The following is a 19,046-nucleotide window of genomic DNA, read 5'->3' on the forward strand; positions in this document are numbered from 1 at the left end:
CCCACTGTAGCTCAATAAAACACTTTCTTTCCTTAACTTTCTGCTCAATATTACATTTTTCAATGTCACCACCAAAGAAGGTGTGATGTGCTCCCTTATGTAGGGAATCTTTGGTGTGTAGTTAAGAGAGATTTTTAACTCAGTTATAGCCTGATATGCTTTATTTCAATCTTCCAAACAATGAGCAGCACAGAATGTGAGTCAGGAACCAGTGATCAGGAACCAGATGCATCCTTTGTGAAGGTGGATTATATTGTGGAAGTTAGTTGAAACTGATCAATCAAGTGTCCAAAATAAGTCATAATGAACCTGTCCATGATCAGAATTATATTAATCTGTGACATTTTAGGTCAGAGTAACCATCCTATAAAGTTGTGCCCAAGGCTATGCAAATAATGCGCCTCAGTAGCATGTTGTGATTTGTGAATTCCAAACAGGCAGTAACAAAGTGGTACAAAAGTTACATTTTATTTCATGGTTATTAGTTATTAAATACCAAATGTTTTGGGGGGACATTTGGCCTAATGAGCCCAATAACCCCCTGATGAAAGTAAATGAGTCTATAATCTACAGGGTAATGCAGTAATTTAATATGATCTATATGAGCTCACTTCTCTTTATGCACTGCCTTTCCAACCCAGGAAAGTTTACTTGAAAGGGTTTTAGGTAAGAGATTCCTATGCCACCCCTCTCACCCCTGCTGTCCCCTGCCCATCCCACTGCCCAATGTGGTCTCAAGACTTTTCGTATTTTTCTGTACGCAAATCTGAGACACTCCATCTGGTATGCTGCTTTAAGAGAGCACGCCACTTTGTACAGCGCAGCAGTCTGCTTTAGGTAATGGGCGAAAGTTTGCTGCAAAGTGTGTGAGAGAAAAAGCTGGCACCAATTTACCCCTGTATAACATAGGACTATAATGTTTGACATAGCATCACATTTGAATCAGGTTTCAAAGGACTTTTGTTTTTTGCATTATATGTTATGCTTCATATCGTACGTATTATATTGTGAACATCCATCATCCATTTCATATGATATGTTAGGAATTGCAATTCGTACCATATGTTACAAATTTGCTAAATGTTTAATATTTTATGAATTTGCAAAACGTATGCTATATTACGAATTCCAATTTGTCATTCCTAACGTTAGCTTGGTGGCTAGGGGTTAAGGTTAGGAGTTAGGTTAAAGTTAGGGGAGGGGTTAGCTAAAAGGGATAGGGGAAGGGTTAGCTAAAAGGGGTAAGGTTAGGGCTAACATGCTAAGTAATTGCAAAGTAGCTAAAATGCTAAAGTTGTCCGTGATGAGATTTGAACACACAATTTTTGGTTTGCTAGATGTTTACATTATACACCCACCCATCTACTTTGACCAACCACCCTATTTTAAATAACCTTCTGTCTTATGTAACCATACCAAACTTAACATCCCATACACATGGCTGTATCCCGGATTTACGTTTACTATGTTACGTCTAGTCTATGAGACCAGTCTGCACTGCCAGGCGCAGCTCTCATGGCCACGTCTCAAAACTCTTTGTAGGCTACGCAAACTAACACTCTGAAGGCAGGGGATGTTTGCCTAAAGACCGTGAATGTAATACAACAGTTAGTTTCAGAGCTCTGCTCACTCATTGCGGTCTCGTCGCCCAGCAACACAGCGGAGAAGGTAAAGTATTCATGCATAAACGAACTACTGGGACTGACCAGCTCCGACAAAAACTATTTTTAGCGACATTGTTTTATGTATCTGTGGATCACGGTTACCGATCGCTGTTTGTAACAGTGTTTGTCCACTGTTGTCTGGTATGTAGTTCTGTATGATATTGGATAGCCCGAAACTAAGGATTGCACCCCTACAGACGGTTTCATTTAGGCTAATGTAGCTGAGTGTTCCATTCAATTTCAGCACATTACTTTTAAAAAATGTATTCGGTTCTAAAATTAATACAAGGCCTATCTAAAGAATAATTATGTTTTATTATGTATGTTATGTATTATGTATGAATACTTATATACAGTACATGTATTATTATATAGGCATATATATACCATATAAATGATGTTAACATGTCCTAAATGTAGACTATTCATTCATTTGAACTGTTCGATGAAGAAACTTTGTAGCATGCCTTTGCCCATTGATTTTGGGACTTGTACCCCTTGCCCCATTTACAGGCATAGCCTCGACCAGACCGACAGCGTCATCGCATCAATGCTGCATAATACGTCCTACAGTAAAACTTTTTTTCATTATGCAATCCAACATTTTTTGTAGAAATGTGCAGTGGTGTAGTGCTATTTTTTTTTTAGGTGTCAGGAGCGCAAATATATTTTTTAATTAGCTCAATCAAAGTTTGTACCATCAAATCAAATGTATTTATAAAGCACCTTTTACATCAGCAGATGTCACATAGTGCTTATACAGAAACCCAGCCTAAAACCCCAAACAGCAAGCAAAGCAGATGTAGAAGCACAGTGGCTAAGAAAATCTCACTAGAAATGCAGGAACCTATGAAGAAACCTAGAGAGGAACCAGGCTCTGAGGGGTGGCCAGTCTTCTTCTAGCTGTGCCAGGTGGCGATTATAAAAGTACAGGGCCATTAGGAACAGATCGTATTTTTCAAGATGTTCAAACGATCATAGATGACCAGCAGGGTCAAATAATAATCACAGTGGTTGTAGAGGGTGCAAAAGGACAGCACCTCAGGAGTAAATGTCAGTTGGCTTTTCATAGCCAAGCATTCAGAGGTCGCGAGAGGGGGTCGAAAACAGCAGGTCCGGGATAAGGTGGTATGTCCGGTGAACAGGTCAGGGTTCCATAGCCGCAGGCAGAACAGTTGAAACTGGAGAAGCAGTTGAATATTATAATGGAATATGCATAAAATGCATCCTCCAATTGCAACATATGCTTATGTATTGTCTCAAGAAAATGTTATATTTTTAAAACCCTCAATCACCAAGTAGGGCATACCTGATTTCAAAATAGGCCATCATCACTGTCAATCATGAATGATAATTCTTCACATTTTACCAGTGAATTAGAGCAGATGGTGTTAACAAACTATTAGCCTTGTATTTATTTTGTTTTAATCCAAACATATCCTGCCTAGTGGCACACACTGTTGAGTTTTGGCCGCATGAGAAAATAAATGTGCCTATTCAACTTCAGTTAACCATCCTAAAATTTCACTAGAAATGAGGTGTTTTTGGTGTAACAGTAACATTATAGACCTACTATGCTATTATATTTGGTCTTGTTATGTAAAATACTCATTCATCATTATGTGATCTTGCAGGACACTTCAGAATATTTTTTCCTGAAATATTTTTACCAGCTCCTTGTATTCTCAAATTGAAAAAAGGCACTCTAGCAGCACTACATCCCTGGATAGTCGAACAAAAGTTAAACATTTACGTTTTGTTACTATTTCTGTCAAGTCTACACATACAATTTGATGTATACGTATGCACCACACAGAACACACTGCAACTGCCTCTGCAATGCAAGGCTAATGCAGTGTTCCATTGGAAATTAATGTACTTCTGGTGTACCAAAACACAATGACGCTGTCGGTCTGATCAAGGTGTTAGGCACTAGGCCTATATATTACATCAATCAATCAAAATCAGTAGATGTCACACAGTGCTATACAGAAACCCAGACTTCAACCCCAAACAGCAAGCAATGCAGATGTAGAAGCACAGTGGCTAGGAAAAACTCCCTAGAAAGGCAGAAACCTAGGAAGAAATCTAGAGAGGAACCAGGCTCTGAGGAGTGGCCAGTCCTCTTCTAGCTGTGCCTGGTGGAGATTATAAGAGTACATGGCCATTAAGGCCAGATTGTTCTTCAAGATGTTCACACGTTCATAGATGACCAGCAGGGTCAAATGATAATCAGTGGTTGTAGAGGGTGCAACAGGTTAGTACCTCAGGAGTAAATATCAGTTGGCTTTTCATAGCCGATTATTCAGAGGTCGAGACAGCAGGTGCGGTAGAGAGAGAGGGTCGAAATCAGCAGGTCTGGGACAAGGTAACACATCTGGTGAGCAGGTCAGTGTTCCATAGCCGCAGGCAGAACTGTTGAAACTGGAGCAGCAGCACGAACAGGTGAACTGGGGACAGGTAGGAGTCATCAGGCCAGTTAATCCTTAGGCATGGTCCTATGGCTCAGGTCCTCCGGTAGTGGAGGGAGAGAGAGAATTCGAGGGAGCATACTTAAATTCACACAGGACACCAGATAAGACACCCACTTTGCCAAAGTGCAGACCCCACAACACTAAAGGGAGATCAACAGACCAAAAACTTACTACCCTGAGACAAGGCTGAGTGTAGCCCTCGAAGATCTCCTCCACCACACAAGCCCTAGGAGGCACAAAACAGGACAGGAAGATCACGTCAGTGACTCAACCCACTAAAGTGATGCACCCCTAGTGACGGCATGGAGGAGCACTAGTAAGCCAATGACTCAGCCCCCGTAATAGGGTCGGAGGCATAGAATCTCTCCCAGCGGAGAGAGGGGAGCCCGCCAGGCAAACAGTAAGGGCGGTTCATCTCTCCAGTGCCTTGCTGTTCACATTCGCACCCCTGAGCCAGACTACACTCAATCATAAGATATACTGAAGAGATGAGTCTTCAGTAAAGACTTAAAGGTTGAGACCGAGTCTGCGTCTCTCACATGGATAGGCAGACCATTCCATAAAAATGTAGCTCTATAGGAGAAAGCCCTGCCTCCGGCTGTTTTCTTAGAAACAATAAGGAGGCCTGTGTCTTGTGTCCATAGCGTACGTGTAGGTATGTACGGCAGGACCAAATCGGAGAGATAGGTAGGAGCACGCCCATGTAATTCTTTGTAGCTTAGCAGTAAAACCTTGAAATCAGCCCTAGCCTTAACAGGAAGCCAGTGTATAGAGACTAGTACTGGAGTAATATGATAACATTTTTGGGTTCTAGTCAAGATTCTAGCAGCCGTGTTTAGCACTAACTGAAGTATATTTAGTGATTTATTTGGGTAGCCGGAGAGTAGAGCATTGCAATAGTCTAATCTAGAAGTGACAAAAACATGGATTAGCTTTTCTGCATCATTTTTGGACAAAAAATGTCAGATTTTTTGCAATGATACAGAGATTGAAAAAAATCTGTTCTTGAAATATTCGTGATATGTTCGTCAAAAGAGACATCAAGGTCCAGATTAACGCGGAGGTCCTTCACAGTTTTGGGGGCCTGACCTCCAGGGGGCTCGTGGGCCCCCCGGGAGGCTCGTAGCACTCACCCATCACCTTGCGGGGGTGAGTGCTACGCCAGTGTTCATTGATGACATATTCCTTCTATTCCAGGGCACAGCACAGGAACTTCATACATTTCACTCCTTCATCAATACAAGCAGAGAACATCTGAAATTCACTCTCACCTTTTATGTGCATGAAACAAGTTTTATGGACATTTTGATAAAGAGGGAGGGGGTTGCTTTAGCACGGATCTATACAGGAAGCCAACTAATGAGAATTCCCTGTTATGCGGAGATAGCTTCAACAATATACACCCCAGAAAAAGGGCTTCCCTATCAGCCAATACAGTCACATACGCAGGATCTGTTGAACACAGAGTGACTATGACAAAAATGCTCACTGTCTGGATGGGTGCTTTAGACAGTGGGGTTAACCAGAGGATTGGCACAGGTCCGTTACAAAAATATGACCCAGGATGAGAGCTTCACTCTCAAACCACCCCGCCCCCCTGACCAACGAGTCCAATGCTTTTTTCAATACTCCCCACTAGGCAAACAGTTCGACCACGTCGTTAAAAAACACTGGCACATATTGAGCACTGACCCACAACTGGAAAATACTTGTAAATAAATGTTAGAATTATTAGGAATAAATGAATAAACAATATCCATATTTCAAATAGAACTGTAACTAAGTAAACTTATACTCTGTTTTATAATGTCTGATTAACAATATGAGTTCATAAGAAGGGATTGTGTGACACGGACAAGGAGTAATTCAAGTTAATGAATACCATTCCAACTAGGAAGAAAGAAATGGTTTGTGGATTAAGTAAACAGATAAAGTAGTTAACCTATGGTTGAACCGACGAAACTGAGCTCTGGGGTGTTTTAGATAAGGAAGTTAGTGCATTCCTAGGTTTTCTGTTAATTAGAACTGTCAGCTAAGTGGTGATCGATAATGTTGAGGGGTCAAAAGTTAATTCAAATATGTTGTGTGACCTGGGAGTGTGTTAGTAAGTTAGAATGAACTTTTAACCTCACTTTGTCCCGGTCGAGAGGAGGGGATTCTGTTAAGCAATGAAATGACGTCATGTTATTGTATATAAACTGTTGCTCGTGGTAACGTGGTAGCGCGCTCCGAGAATAAATTCTGTTACCTATTATTGATAAGACTGGTCTCCGTCTATTTTATGCAAACAAGAATCTTACAAATTCTCATGAAATAGATTAAGGGAATTCAATTAATGAAAACACATTGGTATAATTAAATTACAGTAACAATAAACCAAGCAGGTAGTCTTCAGACGCGGCCCCAACATCAGTCAAATGGTGGTGAGGTCTGATCTTCCACGGCTACCATGTAGCACCTTCCTAGACAATGTCGGACGGTAATTACAGATGTGACAGATGTACCCAGTGTAACTTGAACAAATGTTCAATCACCCCAATACGCTTAACCAGCATGGCTGTCACAACATCACATCACAGCACAACAGCACAGCTATCACAGCACAATGTTCAATCACCTCATTACAAACAAGGCCATTCAGATTCAGGGTTTCATCAAGTGTTCTATAAAACATGTGGTATAACTTATCAAATGTATTTCTGGTTTATGCTATGTAGGAGAAATTAAACAAGCTCTTACAATGCATAGCAGGACAGGAGAACACAGGAGTAATATCAGGACTATTGATCAGAGAAACCTTGTGGCTGCGCATTTAAAGTTTGACCTGGTCCACCTGGCAAAAAAATGGCTACAGCCCGCAACCCTCAGTACTGGGGACATCATGGAAAGAATCATGATTGACCACTACATCCCTGCCTTACCTTACAAGTTAAAGGTTGTCAGCCTGGGCAGTCTCACCACAGCGGACGGAGTGGTTTACCTTGTTCAGTGATGTCGAGCAACTGAAGAACTGCTCAAACCCAGTCAGCTGGACAGACCCCCCCCCCCCCCCCCGGAAAGGGAGGCCTCAAAGAAGGAGGAAGGAAGACATCTCAACTGCAGACTCCCCGGGTTTGGAAAGAGAAAATCCAAAGAGCGGATGGGAAACTTGGGCACCAGAATTGTGTTTTCCAACATGAAGCAAAGACAGGGAATAGAGGGGTGGATACTGACATCCGAGAGTGCTACTGCTGTGGCGAAATAGGACGCATCGCATGGAACTGTCCCAAGAAGGAGGAACCCATGCAGGTTGACATTTCCAATCTACACCATTTCCATGTCATTCTACCCGTGTGCAAGCCCTCCGCCACCCACCGCACCTCAGACGGGTACAGGTCCAAGTTGATGCTCTTCTAGACTCCCAGAGCTTGGTCTCCCTCATCATGCCTTCACTATTAACCCAGCCACAGAGAACTACCACTCCAACCATGGACATCACCTGTGTACACGGGGACACCAAAACTTACCCAACCGCAGATTTAGAGATTAACACCACCAGAGGGCAGTTCCGAAGTAACCTAGGTTTGGTTGAGAACCTACCATACCCTGTGCTACTGGGTAGCGGCTCCTTTTCCTGTAGTCCACAATCATCTCCTTAGTATTGGTTACGTTGAGGGATAGGTTGTTATTCTGGCACCACAACGCCAGGTCTCTGACCTCCTCCCTAAGGGCTGTCTCATCGTTGTCTGTGATCAGGCCTACCACTGTTGTGTCGTCTGCAAACTTAATTACATTTACATTTACATTTAAGTAATTTAGCAGACGCTCTTATCCAGAGCGACTTACAAATTGGTGCATTCACCTTATGACATCCAGTGGAACAGCCACTTTACAATAGTGCATCTAAATCTTTTAAGGGGGGGGGGGGGAGAAGGATTACTTTATCCTATCCTAGGTATTCCTTAAAGAGGTGGGGTTTCAGGTGTCTCCGGAAGGTGGTGATTGACTCCGCTGTCCTGGCGTCGTGAGGGAGTTTGTTCCACCATTGGGGGGCCAGAGCAGCGAACAGTTTTGACTGGGCTGAGCGGGAACTGTACTTCCTCAGTGGTAGGGAGGCGAGCAGGCCAGAGGTGGATGAACGCAGTGCCCTTGTTTGGGTGTAGGGCCTGATCAGAGCCTGGAGGTACTGAGGTGCCGTTCCCCTCACAGCTCCGTAGGCAAGCACCATGGTCTTGTAGCGGATGCGAGCTTCAACTGGAAGCCAGTGGAGAGAGCGGAGGAGCGGGGTGACGTGAGAGAACTTGGGAAGGTTGAACACCAGACGGGCTGCGGCGTTCTGGATGAGTTGTAGGGGTTTAATGGCACAGGCAGGGAGCCCAGCCAACAGCGAGTTGCAGTAATCCAGACGGGAGATGACAAGTGCCTGGATTAGGACCTGCGCCGCTTCCTGTGTGAGGCAGGGTCGTACTCTGCGGATGTTGTAGAGCATGAACCTACAGGAACGGGCCACCGCCTTGATGTTAGTTGAGAACGACAGGGTGTTGTCCAGGATCACGCCAAGGTTCTTAGCGCTCTGGGAGGAGGACACGATGGAGTTGTCAACCGTGATGGCGAGATCATGAACGGGCAGTCCTTCCCCGGGAGGAAGAGCAGCTCCGTCTTGCCGAGGTTCAGCTTGAGGTGGTGATCCGTCATCCACACTGATATGTCTGCCAGACATGCAGAGATGCGATTCGCCACCTGGTCATCAGAGGGGGAAAGGAGAAGATTAATTGTGTGTCGTCTGCATAGCAATGATAGGAGAGACCATGTGAGGTTATGACAGAGCCAAGTGACTTGGTGTATAGCGAGAATAGGAGAGGGCCTAGAACAGAGCCCTGGGGGACACCAGTGGTGAGAGCGCGTGGTGAGGAGACAGATTCTCGCCACGCCACCTGGTAGGAGCGACCTGTCAGGTAGGACGCAATCCAAGCATGGGCCGCGCCGGAGATGCCCAACTCGGAGAGGGTGGAGAGGAGGATCTGATGGTTCACAGTATCGAAGGCAGCCGATAGGTCTAGAAGGATGAGAGCAGAGGAGAGAGAGTTAGCTTTAGCAGTGCGGAGCGCCTCCGTGATACAGAGAAGAGCAGTCTCAGTTGAATGACTAGTCTTGAAACCTGACTGATTTGGATCAAGAAGGTCATTCTGAGAGAGATAGCGGGAGAGCTGGCCAAGGACGGCACGTTCAAGAGTTTTGGAGAGAAAAGAAAGAAGGGATACTGGTCTGTAGTTGTTGACATCGGAGGGATCGAGTGTAGGTTTTTTCAGAAGGGGTGCAACTCTCGCTCTCTTGAAGACAGGAGGGACGTAGCCAGCGGTCAGGGATGAGTTGATGAGCGAGGTGAGGTAAGGGAGAAGGTCACCGGAGATGGTCTGGAGAAGAGAGGAGGGGATAGGGTCAAGCGGGCAGGTTGTTGGGCGGCACAAGACGCGAGATGTCATCTGGAGAGAGAGGGGAGAAAGAGGTCAGAGCACAGGGTAGGGCAGTGTGAGCAGAACCAGCGGTGTCGTTTGACTTAGCAAACGAGGATCGGATGTCGTCGACCTTCTTTTCAAAATGGTTGACGAAGTCATCTGCAGAGAGGGAGGAGGGGGGGGAGGGGGAGGAGGATTCAAGAGGGAGGAGAAGGTGGCAAAGAGCTTCCTAGGGTTAGAGGCAGATGCTTGGAATTTAGAGTGGTAGAAAGTGGCTTTAGCAGCAGAGACAGAGGAGGAAAATGTAGAGAGGAGGGAGTGAAAGGATGCCAGGTCCGCAGGGAGGCGAGTTTTCCTCCATTTCCGCTTGGCTGCCCGGAGCCCTGTTAATGATGGTGTTGGAGTCGTGCCTGGCCATGCAGTCGTGGGTGAACAGGGAGTACAGGAGAGTACTGAGCACTTACCCCTGTGGAGCTCCAGTGTTGAGGATCAGCCTGGCAAATGTGTTGCTACCTACCCTCACCACCTGGGGGCGGCCCATCAGGAATTCCAGGATCCAGTTGCAGAGGGAGGTGTTTTGTCCCAGGATCCTTAGCTTAGTGATGAGCTTTGAGGGTACAATGGTGTTGAACGCTGAGCTGCAGTCAATGAATTGCATTCTCACATAAGTGTTCCTTTTGTCCACTTAGCTGACAGTTCTAACTAACAGAAAACCTAGGAATGCACTCACTGCCTTATCTAATACACCCCAGAGCTCAGTTTCGTCGGTTCAATCATAGCTTAACTACCTTATCTGTTTACTTAATCCACAACCCATTCCTTTCTTCCTAGTTGGAATGGTGTTCATTTACTTTAATTACTCCTTGTCCGTGTCACACAATCCCTTCTTATGAACTCATATTGTTAATCAGATATAATAAAACAGAGTATAAGTTTACTTAGTTACAGTTCTATTTAAAATGAGAATATTGTTCAGTCATTTAATCATAATTTTCCTAACAGCTTGTATCACTGGGCAGCTCGCAGCTGTGCATCCCTTTGTAGTCTGTAATAGTTTGCAAGCCCTGCCACATAAGGCGAACGTCGGAGCCGGTGTAGTATGATTCAATCTTAGCCCTGTATTGACGGTTTGCCTGTTTGATGGTTCATCGCAGGGCATAGCAGGATTTCTTGTAAGTTTCCGGGTTAGAGTCCCGCACCTTGAAAGCGGCAGCTCTACCCTTTAGCTCAGTGCGAATGTTGCCTGAATATATCCTCCAAACACAGGCTTTGAGGGCATTATCACTTTTATACAATGGGTTACCAACATATTCAAATAATGATTTTTATAAAAAATGTTATTTTGATGAATTTATTCATACTATTTCATCCTTCCACAAGATATAGTCCCGACATAAATCTCTGGTTGCTACCCACGCCGACTGGTCGTTTGTTCTATCAGTTTGGTTGCCAGAGAAGCGACCCAGTCGTTGTCTTTTTATTCTGTGTCTATGGACGAAACCCACTCGTTCATCCTAAATGTTCCATTGCTATTCTGGCAAGGCAAAATTCTTATCCCTTGCTTGCTAGCTAGTCAACTATGGCTAATTTACAGTCACGTCAAACAGTGCAGCCAAAATAACAACTGTAACTGCATTTGTTTAAGCTGTTTTCTATAAACATTTATTTGGATATATCCATAACAATGAGGCACAATTTCGCCTGGCATAGAAAATGTCCTCTCGTCAGGGCACTGTTGTTCAGAGGAGCTATCCAACAACACAGCTAACACAATCACTTCGAACTGTTGCTGGAAAGACTGCAAACTAGCTGCACTTCATTTTTTTAACTAAAAAATGATGCCAAGTGATTCATGACTTCGACTGGCTGAGAAATGCTGCCTGCCTTTCTGTTTCGTACCGATTCCAGACACGTTCATTACTATGGGACAGCTGGAGATCGAATTGGAATATTGAAACAATGTTGCAAATGTCGGAGAGCGACCGCAAGGTTTATACAAATCTCCGCTGTTGAAAACTAAATGTTAGTCTAAAAGAAATGTGGGATAATGTCTAGATGTTTTTAATAGTGGAGATCAAGTAAAATATTGCCTGGCTGTGCTGATGACAGTGGATTGCGCATTGACATTGAACAGTGTAAATAGGAATTTTAAAGTCATAGATTTAGCCCGTGGTAACTTGTGAAATAGACACTGTCTGGAATGCGGTTTTAACCAATCAGCATTCAGGATTAGACCCACCCGTTGTATAAATGTATATAATGCTTTATGATCATATGTACCTTTTGTGATTAATTATGATGGACTATGCGCAAAAGTGAATTTAATTGTTTCCACACCCACCATGCGTCATGTGAGGAGAAATGTGTAGATTTTGGATGTGACCACTCAATCTGTTTGACTTTATGAAGATCTGGTTCGGATCGAAACGTCATCAATAAAGCGGTGAATTGCAGACTTCCTGTTCTTTACAGGTATTCTTTATTAGCCCAGCACATTAGGATGTGCATATGACCACAAACTTTGTTCATGTAACTGATGTGATTTGTTAAGCCAAATCTTACTCCTGAACTATTATAGGCTTGCGTAAACAAAATGTGTGAGTACTTTTGCAACAACTATATTTTAGTTATGCATTTTTATTTGTAGAATTTTATTCTCACTATGGAGTATTTTGTGTAGATCAATGACAACTAAATCAATTTTAATCCCACTTTGTTTAGCAACAGAATCGGCAGAATAAATACACCCCTGACCAGAAAGATGGAACAGTCTTCCACCTGATGGCGAAAATCGAGTTGCATTGCATTATTTCTGTCTCATGCACAAATTAATATTGTTTCCATGACCAAAGAAAGTGAAATATTCCTCTATATTAAAATAGACACACACGCGCTGCTAATAATAAAAACAGAAACTCAGGCCTATCAACACATTTGGCTACTCATTCATTGCAGCTGCAGCACAAGTGGAAGAAGGGAGAAGCACATTTTGTAAAAGTGTTGACAGTGCTGAATAAAAACTTTAAACATTTTTTTTTCTTTTCTAAAAAGCATTTTTTAATTATTGTTTTATTCCGATTTTTCAGCATCCCTTCTATGCTCTTTGCTGTATTCTTTAACAGTGTCTCTTTGGTCATGGTTTTAAACTTCATGAATTCTGGGGCCTCCCGAGTGGCGCACACATCTAAGGCACTGCATCGCAGTGCATGAGGGAGACGGTGCACCGGGAGATGGTGGAGACGGTGTACAACAGGGAGACGGTGCACAATTGAGGCAGTGCACAATTGTCCCAGCATCGTCCGGGTTAAAGGAGGGTTTGGCTGGCTGCGATGTCCTTGTCCCATCACGCTCTAGCGACACCTTGTGGCGTGCCGGGCACATGCACGCTGACTTCGATAGCCAGCTGTAGGGTGTTTCCTCCGACACCTTGGTGCGGCTGGCTACCGGGTTAAGCGTGCAGTGTGTCAAGAAGCAGTGCGGCTTGGCGGGGTTGTGTTTCGGGGGACGCATGGCTCTCGACCTACACCTCTCCCGAGTCCGAACGGGAGTTGCAGCGATGGGACAAGACTGTAACTATCAATATGATATCACGAAATTGGGAGTAAAAATAAAATGACAAAATAAACTTCAAAAATAAAGGCTATTAGGCTAGTATCAAATTTTACTGCAGGGTTGTGGTACACTGGCAATGTAGGAGCGGTCATTTGAGCTTTCCGATTGGCCAGCGCAGTAGGTACACTTGATTTATCTACTAAGTTCCGCCGGGTAGGTAGAGTTTGTACGTCCAGACAAATTAAATGGTTTAAAATGGGAACCCTGCCTAACTGGCATGCAGGACTTCAGAATCAAGTGCACTTACTACCAACAGCGAAAGATTAATACAAATTTTAAAAAGCAGCGCATGGCTTTTTCATTGGCTTTTCTACAGAAGTCTTTGGTGAGCGACTAGGAATACCTTGAAGATCGACCAGTCGATCGCGATTATCCTGTTGGTAACCACTGTCTTAAGATAAATGCACTTACTCTAAGTCAATCTGGATAAGAGACTCTGCTAAAAGACTGAAATGTCAGATGTAAATGTCAAATGTAAATGTTTTACATACAGTTCTCATATTAGTGTATTGAATTATATAAAACAAATATTTTTTAAATATTGATGTCACAAATGTTTCATTTCTACATTCCTTTATAAAAAACGTAATTATTTGTTACATTATTTGATTCACTCTATAAAACGTAGCAGTACAACATATTTCTCAGTGAAGCAGATATATAGCATTTTGCTAAGAACATGATTATTTGTCTCTCTGAAATGAAACCATCAAGTGATAGATTTTAAACAAATACATGTCTTTAATTAAACAACTCTATGCCATGATTAGTGAAAAACACATCTTTCATATTTTTTTTTAACAATAAAAACTAATTTACCAACATTTCTGAAGATGTGTATACATAGCATTTTTGAATGAAACTCTAAATATGCCTCTCCTTATTCTCTCCCTCCCCTTTCTCTCTCTCTCTCTCTCTCTCTCTCTCTCTCTCTCTCTCTCTCTCTCTCTCTCTATTGCGCCCTCTCACCCTCCTATAAATTCTCAGCAGCTCACACAGAGAGTCTCCGGCATGCCGCGCTTCAGACTGACGCCACCGACCGTGGTGTTCCTGCTGCTTCTTCAGGGAGTGGCTGTGGTGCTGCTGTTTGGATGGTATGTCCAGCTCCCTTGTGGTAGCCCTCCTTCCCAGGGCAAGGTCCACGTGCTCCTGCTGTCCTCATGGCGGTCTGGATCCTCCTTCCTGGGCCAGGTGTTCAGCCAGCACCCGTCTGTCTTCTACCTGATGGAGCCATCGTGGCATGTGTGGACCACTCTGCAGATGCCTGGAGCCCGGGCACTGCGCATGGCGGTGAGAGACCTGATGCGCAGCGTCTTCCAGTGTGACATGTCTGTCATGGATGCCTACACTCCCGCCCAGCACAACATGTCAGCTCTCTTTATGTGGAGCCACAGCCGTGCCCTGTGCTCTCCCCCTGCCTGCCAGCTCACACCCCGCCACCTCTTCAGCAACGAGACAGAGTGCAAGCAGAAGTGTGACAGGCCTGGCCTGCAGGGGGCAGAAGAGGCCTGTCGGACCTACAGCCATGTGGTGCTCAAAGAGGTGCGCTTCTTTGAGCTAGACTCCCTGTACCCTCTCCTGCAGGACCCCACTCTGGACCTGCGCATCATCCACCTTGTGAGAGACCCGCGGGCTGTGGCGCGCTCCAGGGAGCAGTCAGCCAAAGCCCTAGTGAAGGATAATGCCCTGGTCTTGGAGCAAGGCAACACCAAGGTGGATGACACTCAGTATCGCGTCATGCAGGAGATATGCCGCAGCCACATCCGCATCCACGAGAGGGCCATGCTCAAACCTCCAGACTTTCTACGTGGACGTTACAAGATGGTACGCTACGAGGACATGGTGAGAGACCCCTTGACAGTGATTGACAGTATGTATCAGTTTGTGGGGCTGGAGATGACACAGTCACTACAGGAGTGGATCTATAAGGTCACCCACGGTAAGGGCAAGGGCACCAAGAAGGAGGCCTTCCAAATCACCTCCCGCAACGCAGCAGACGTCTCTCAGGCTTGGCGTACTACTTTGCCCCATGACAAGGTAAGGAACATCCAGGAGGTGTGTAAGGGCGCCATGTCTTTGCTGGGGTATAGGACCGTTGACAGTGAGAAAGAACAGAAGAAACTTGACGTGGACCTTCTGACTCCCCGTGAACGATATCACTTCAGCTGGCTCCCTTCCAAAACTGACAAACAATGAGTAGATAATATTTTCAGAGACCAAATCACACTGAAATGTATTTGTGGGAATGAGAACAATGCAACTATTCACCAACAAGAGGGTGTCAATATCCATCCCCTAAGGGAAATAGAACTGGAAAAAGAGCTTGGAGGCCAGTATTGGTTAGGGGTTAATGCAAAGTTCCCCAATAGGTGATCCACGGAACATAAAATACAGTCAAATCACCAGGAAATCAGCTCAAAATGATTTTAATTTAGGAAATCCATGCCCAAGTATTTACACTAATAAATAGAGAGGCATATGTGATCGTATCCCAGTGTAATCAAGGTTTGAAATGATTCTGTTTTTGTCAAATACTATATCTGATGAGTCTGTTTTTGTCAAATACTATATCTGTTTGGGATTCTTGCGATCAGTTATTCCAGCCCCCCTGACCATCCACTCAAGGAAATATCAGCCCAAGGCTGAATGTAATTGGGGACCCCTGGGTTAATGCATGTCAACGAGATGTAGATCTGCTTTGGTTTATGTTTACAGAGACTAATGGTTATGTTGTTTTATTTTCTCAATTCTAATCTTTCTTTTTGTCATTGTTGTAATGTTCTATAAAGTACTGAAATAATGGTTAGTGTTTGGGGAAGGAATGAAAGAGTTAGGCATGTCTTAAATCACATTGATTTCCAACCTACACATACCGGAGCCAGAGATGAAGCCCAGCTCCGTGGCATGATGTTATTCCTGACCGGGGTTTGAGAAGGAGCTGCTGTACTGTAGCCGTCAGTGAAGACTGATGATAAGCCCTCTCTCTCAATCACAACCAGTTATGCTCAGAATGTATTGTAGTTTGAAGCACCAGATGAAAACACATGTACAAGTGTGCATGTGAGAAAGGGTGCAACCTAGTGTGCGTGTGAATGCCTGTGTGTTTGTAATGGTTTGGTGGTCTATGAAAGTGGATTTATGGGTTTTGTTAGTGTGTATATCATTTTATATAAACAGGTACTCCATGGTTTAGTCTAGGATTAGACTTCATCTGTGTCTGGGAAACCTTGCAATGAGTGTTGGTCAGTGGCTTTGTTTAACGCCATAAGATCATTAATCAAGAATAGAGTGACCTTTTACACACCACAGCATTGTTAAAAATGAAACAGTGTTATGGCTTTGTTATGTCCTTAAAAAGTTTATGCACCCTGCTCTTTGTTTAAGGAACATTTCCATAGTGTTGAATATCAATGACATTATTTAACTGAAGGGCATAATTAAATGTGGAATGTCCTCAAATATAGTTAAAAAAAAAGGTTAAATAACATTTTTTAAATAAATATCTTTCTACTTTATTATGTTGTGACTGATACTTTTAGGTGAATCTGCTATGAAGTTTGCTATCCGTGCAGTCACACTTCAATATGGCTCCCAGTATAATGTGAACAAATCTCCTGCTATGTAAATTATGTTGTTATTCATGGGTGTAGAAAAAAATGAATTTGGTTAAAATGATAGTGGTCTGGTGCCACCACTTGATTTGACTTTCTCACCTAGATCTGGCTTTGTTATACTTTGTTTTGTACAAATGACAGTAAGAATGCTTACTGTAGGCAATGCTAATGAAATAATCTTAATTTTCCCAATGTAATTATCTAATAATAACCAGATGATTTTATTTGATTATGGTGAGATTATGATGTACTGGTGATTTCTGAATTGATTTTGTTTGACCTGTTGATTTATTAGCAATAAATGTTACATTTGATTAAATGAGTCCTTATTTGCCCCATATTTTACTCTTTGTTATTTGCTGTAAATAGATTTGGTGGTGTTTGGTTGTGGTACGCTGGACAGAAGGTATGTTGACTGTAAATGAAGACTGGTACAGTATGTTTTGCTGGTACAGTATACCATGGGTCTCCAACCTGTTCTAGCATGACAGCTACTTTTAAAATATGAAACATGTCGCGAGCTACACATTTTTTTCTATATTTCACATAGGCACATTCTTCTCTTCTCCTCTCCCCTGCAACTCTTTCCTGGGTCCTTGGTGTACAAGAGAAAGTAGTGCACTGTTTTCTGTCAATATACCAGGTAAAATAATGGTTAATTAAACAACTATAAGGGGGGGCCCTATAAAGTGTTTTATATTTTTTTCCAAATTCTGTTTTATATTTTCCCATATTTTCCCTGTTTTATTTTTCCTGGTTTGAGAATTATTATTTTTTTCACTCAAAATTACAAATGTTCATAGAGAAATAACGAAAGTATATGTTCTGATTCCATGTCAATGCTTAAATCACACCAGAAGGAAACATTTTGTGTAATTAGTGTAATTCCCATTTAATTGCGTATTTGATCTTTCAATTGCGCATCTAGCCAGTGAGGAATGTGCCATCTAATGTGCTGGTCTAGCAATGGTTCTGTACAGCTGCTGCTCATTTCATGCCAAATTTAGCAAATAACAAGTAATAACAAACGATATACTTTATTACTCATGATATACTTCTGCCAGGTAAGCCAACTTTGCAGTTAACATTTAATTGAGAAGGTTATTGGGAAACTATTTGCTAACCATGGGTGGGACAATGTCAATGTTACGTTGATTAGATACTGTAGTTGCTGGGAGCCTGCGGTGTCTGATACTTGGGAGATTTATTTATGGCCGTTTGCGGTGGAACACTTGTACTTTCAGAGTTGTTTGGAGATCGACCTGTTGGAGATCTTGTTTAGACCTGACACATTTAAAGGTGAGGCATATTTTTGTGAAAGCATGATTACAACAGCTCCCTCTGCGAACAGAGATCATTCATTGGCGCATGTTTATTTTTTATTTATTTAACCTTTATTTAACTAGGCAAGTCAGTTATTGAAAATAAGAATTTGTTCTTGACGACCTAGGAACAGTGGGTTAACTGCCTTGTTCAGGAGCAGAACGACAGATTTGTACCTTGTCAGCTCCTTGTCGGCAACCTTTCGGTTACTAGTCCAACACTAACCACTAGGCTACGCTGCCACCCCAATGTCCTTAGATGCTGTCGGGTAAATGGTAGATACAGATCAAGGAAACACTTGAATAAATGAAGGATGCAAAGTATATTGAAAGCAGGGGCTTCCACACAGGTGTGGTTCCTACGTTAATTAAGCAATTAACATGCATCATGCTTAGTTAGGGTCATGTAAACAAATTCCCGGTTTCCCATTCATTTGGCTAATATGGCTAGAAGAAGAAATCTCGATGAGTTTGAAAGAGGGGTCTCAGAGGAGCATAGGGGGTTTAAAGGGAGTGTGTGTGTGTCAGTCACCAGATCTCAACCCAATTAAACACTTATGAGAGATTGTGGAGACGGTGTTCTCCGCCACCATCAACAAAACACCAAATTATGGAATTTCTCATGGAAGAATGGTATCGTATCCCTCCAGTAGAGTTCCAGACACTAGAATCTATGCCAATGCGCATTGAAGCTGTTCTGGCGGCCTGTGGTGGCCCAACGCCCAATGAAGTATGTACGTTGGTTTTTCTTTTATTTTGGCACTTTACGTTACCTGTACTTTACAGTGCTTGACATGACCCCCTCCATCTAGTTAAAGTACAATAACTTAGCATCACGGTATTAAGTATAGGGTTCCTAATTGACATTTCATGTGAAACATTTTTATTTGGCACCACACCACACTTAAAGAGGTGTTCCAGAGGA

The 19,046-nt window shown here is 43.1% G+C and overlaps 1 protein-coding gene across 2 annotated transcripts; it reads left to right on the forward strand.

Moving 5' to 3' along the window:
* Positions 1-1,505: 1,505 nt before the first annotated feature.
* On the forward strand, positions 1,506-16,113 carry chst6 (carbohydrate sulfotransferase 6). Of its 2 annotated transcripts, none has more exons than XM_029634095.2 (2): positions 1,506-1,668; positions 14,173-16,113. In XM_029634095.2, exon 2 carries the CDS (start codon positions 14,197-14,199, stop codon positions 15,379-15,381), a length of 1,185 nt encoding a protein of 394 aa, XP_029489955.1. In that variant the 5' UTR covers positions 1,506-1,668; positions 14,173-14,196; the 3' UTR covers positions 15,382-16,113. The 2 variants fall into 2 exon arrangements, with proteins under 2 accessions (XP_029489955.1, XP_029489956.1); XM_029634096.2 differs by having other exon boundaries at positions 14,176-16,113.
* The last annotated feature ends 2,933 nt before the right edge of the window (positions 16,114-19,046 follow it).

The sequence above is a fragment of the Oncorhynchus nerka genome, linkage group LG25 (assembly GCF_034236695.1).
Source record: "Oncorhynchus nerka isolate Pitt River linkage group LG25, Oner_Uvic_2.0, whole genome shotgun sequence".
NCBI classification, from domain to species: Eukaryota; Metazoa; Chordata; class Actinopteri; order Salmoniformes; family Salmonidae; genus Oncorhynchus; species Oncorhynchus nerka.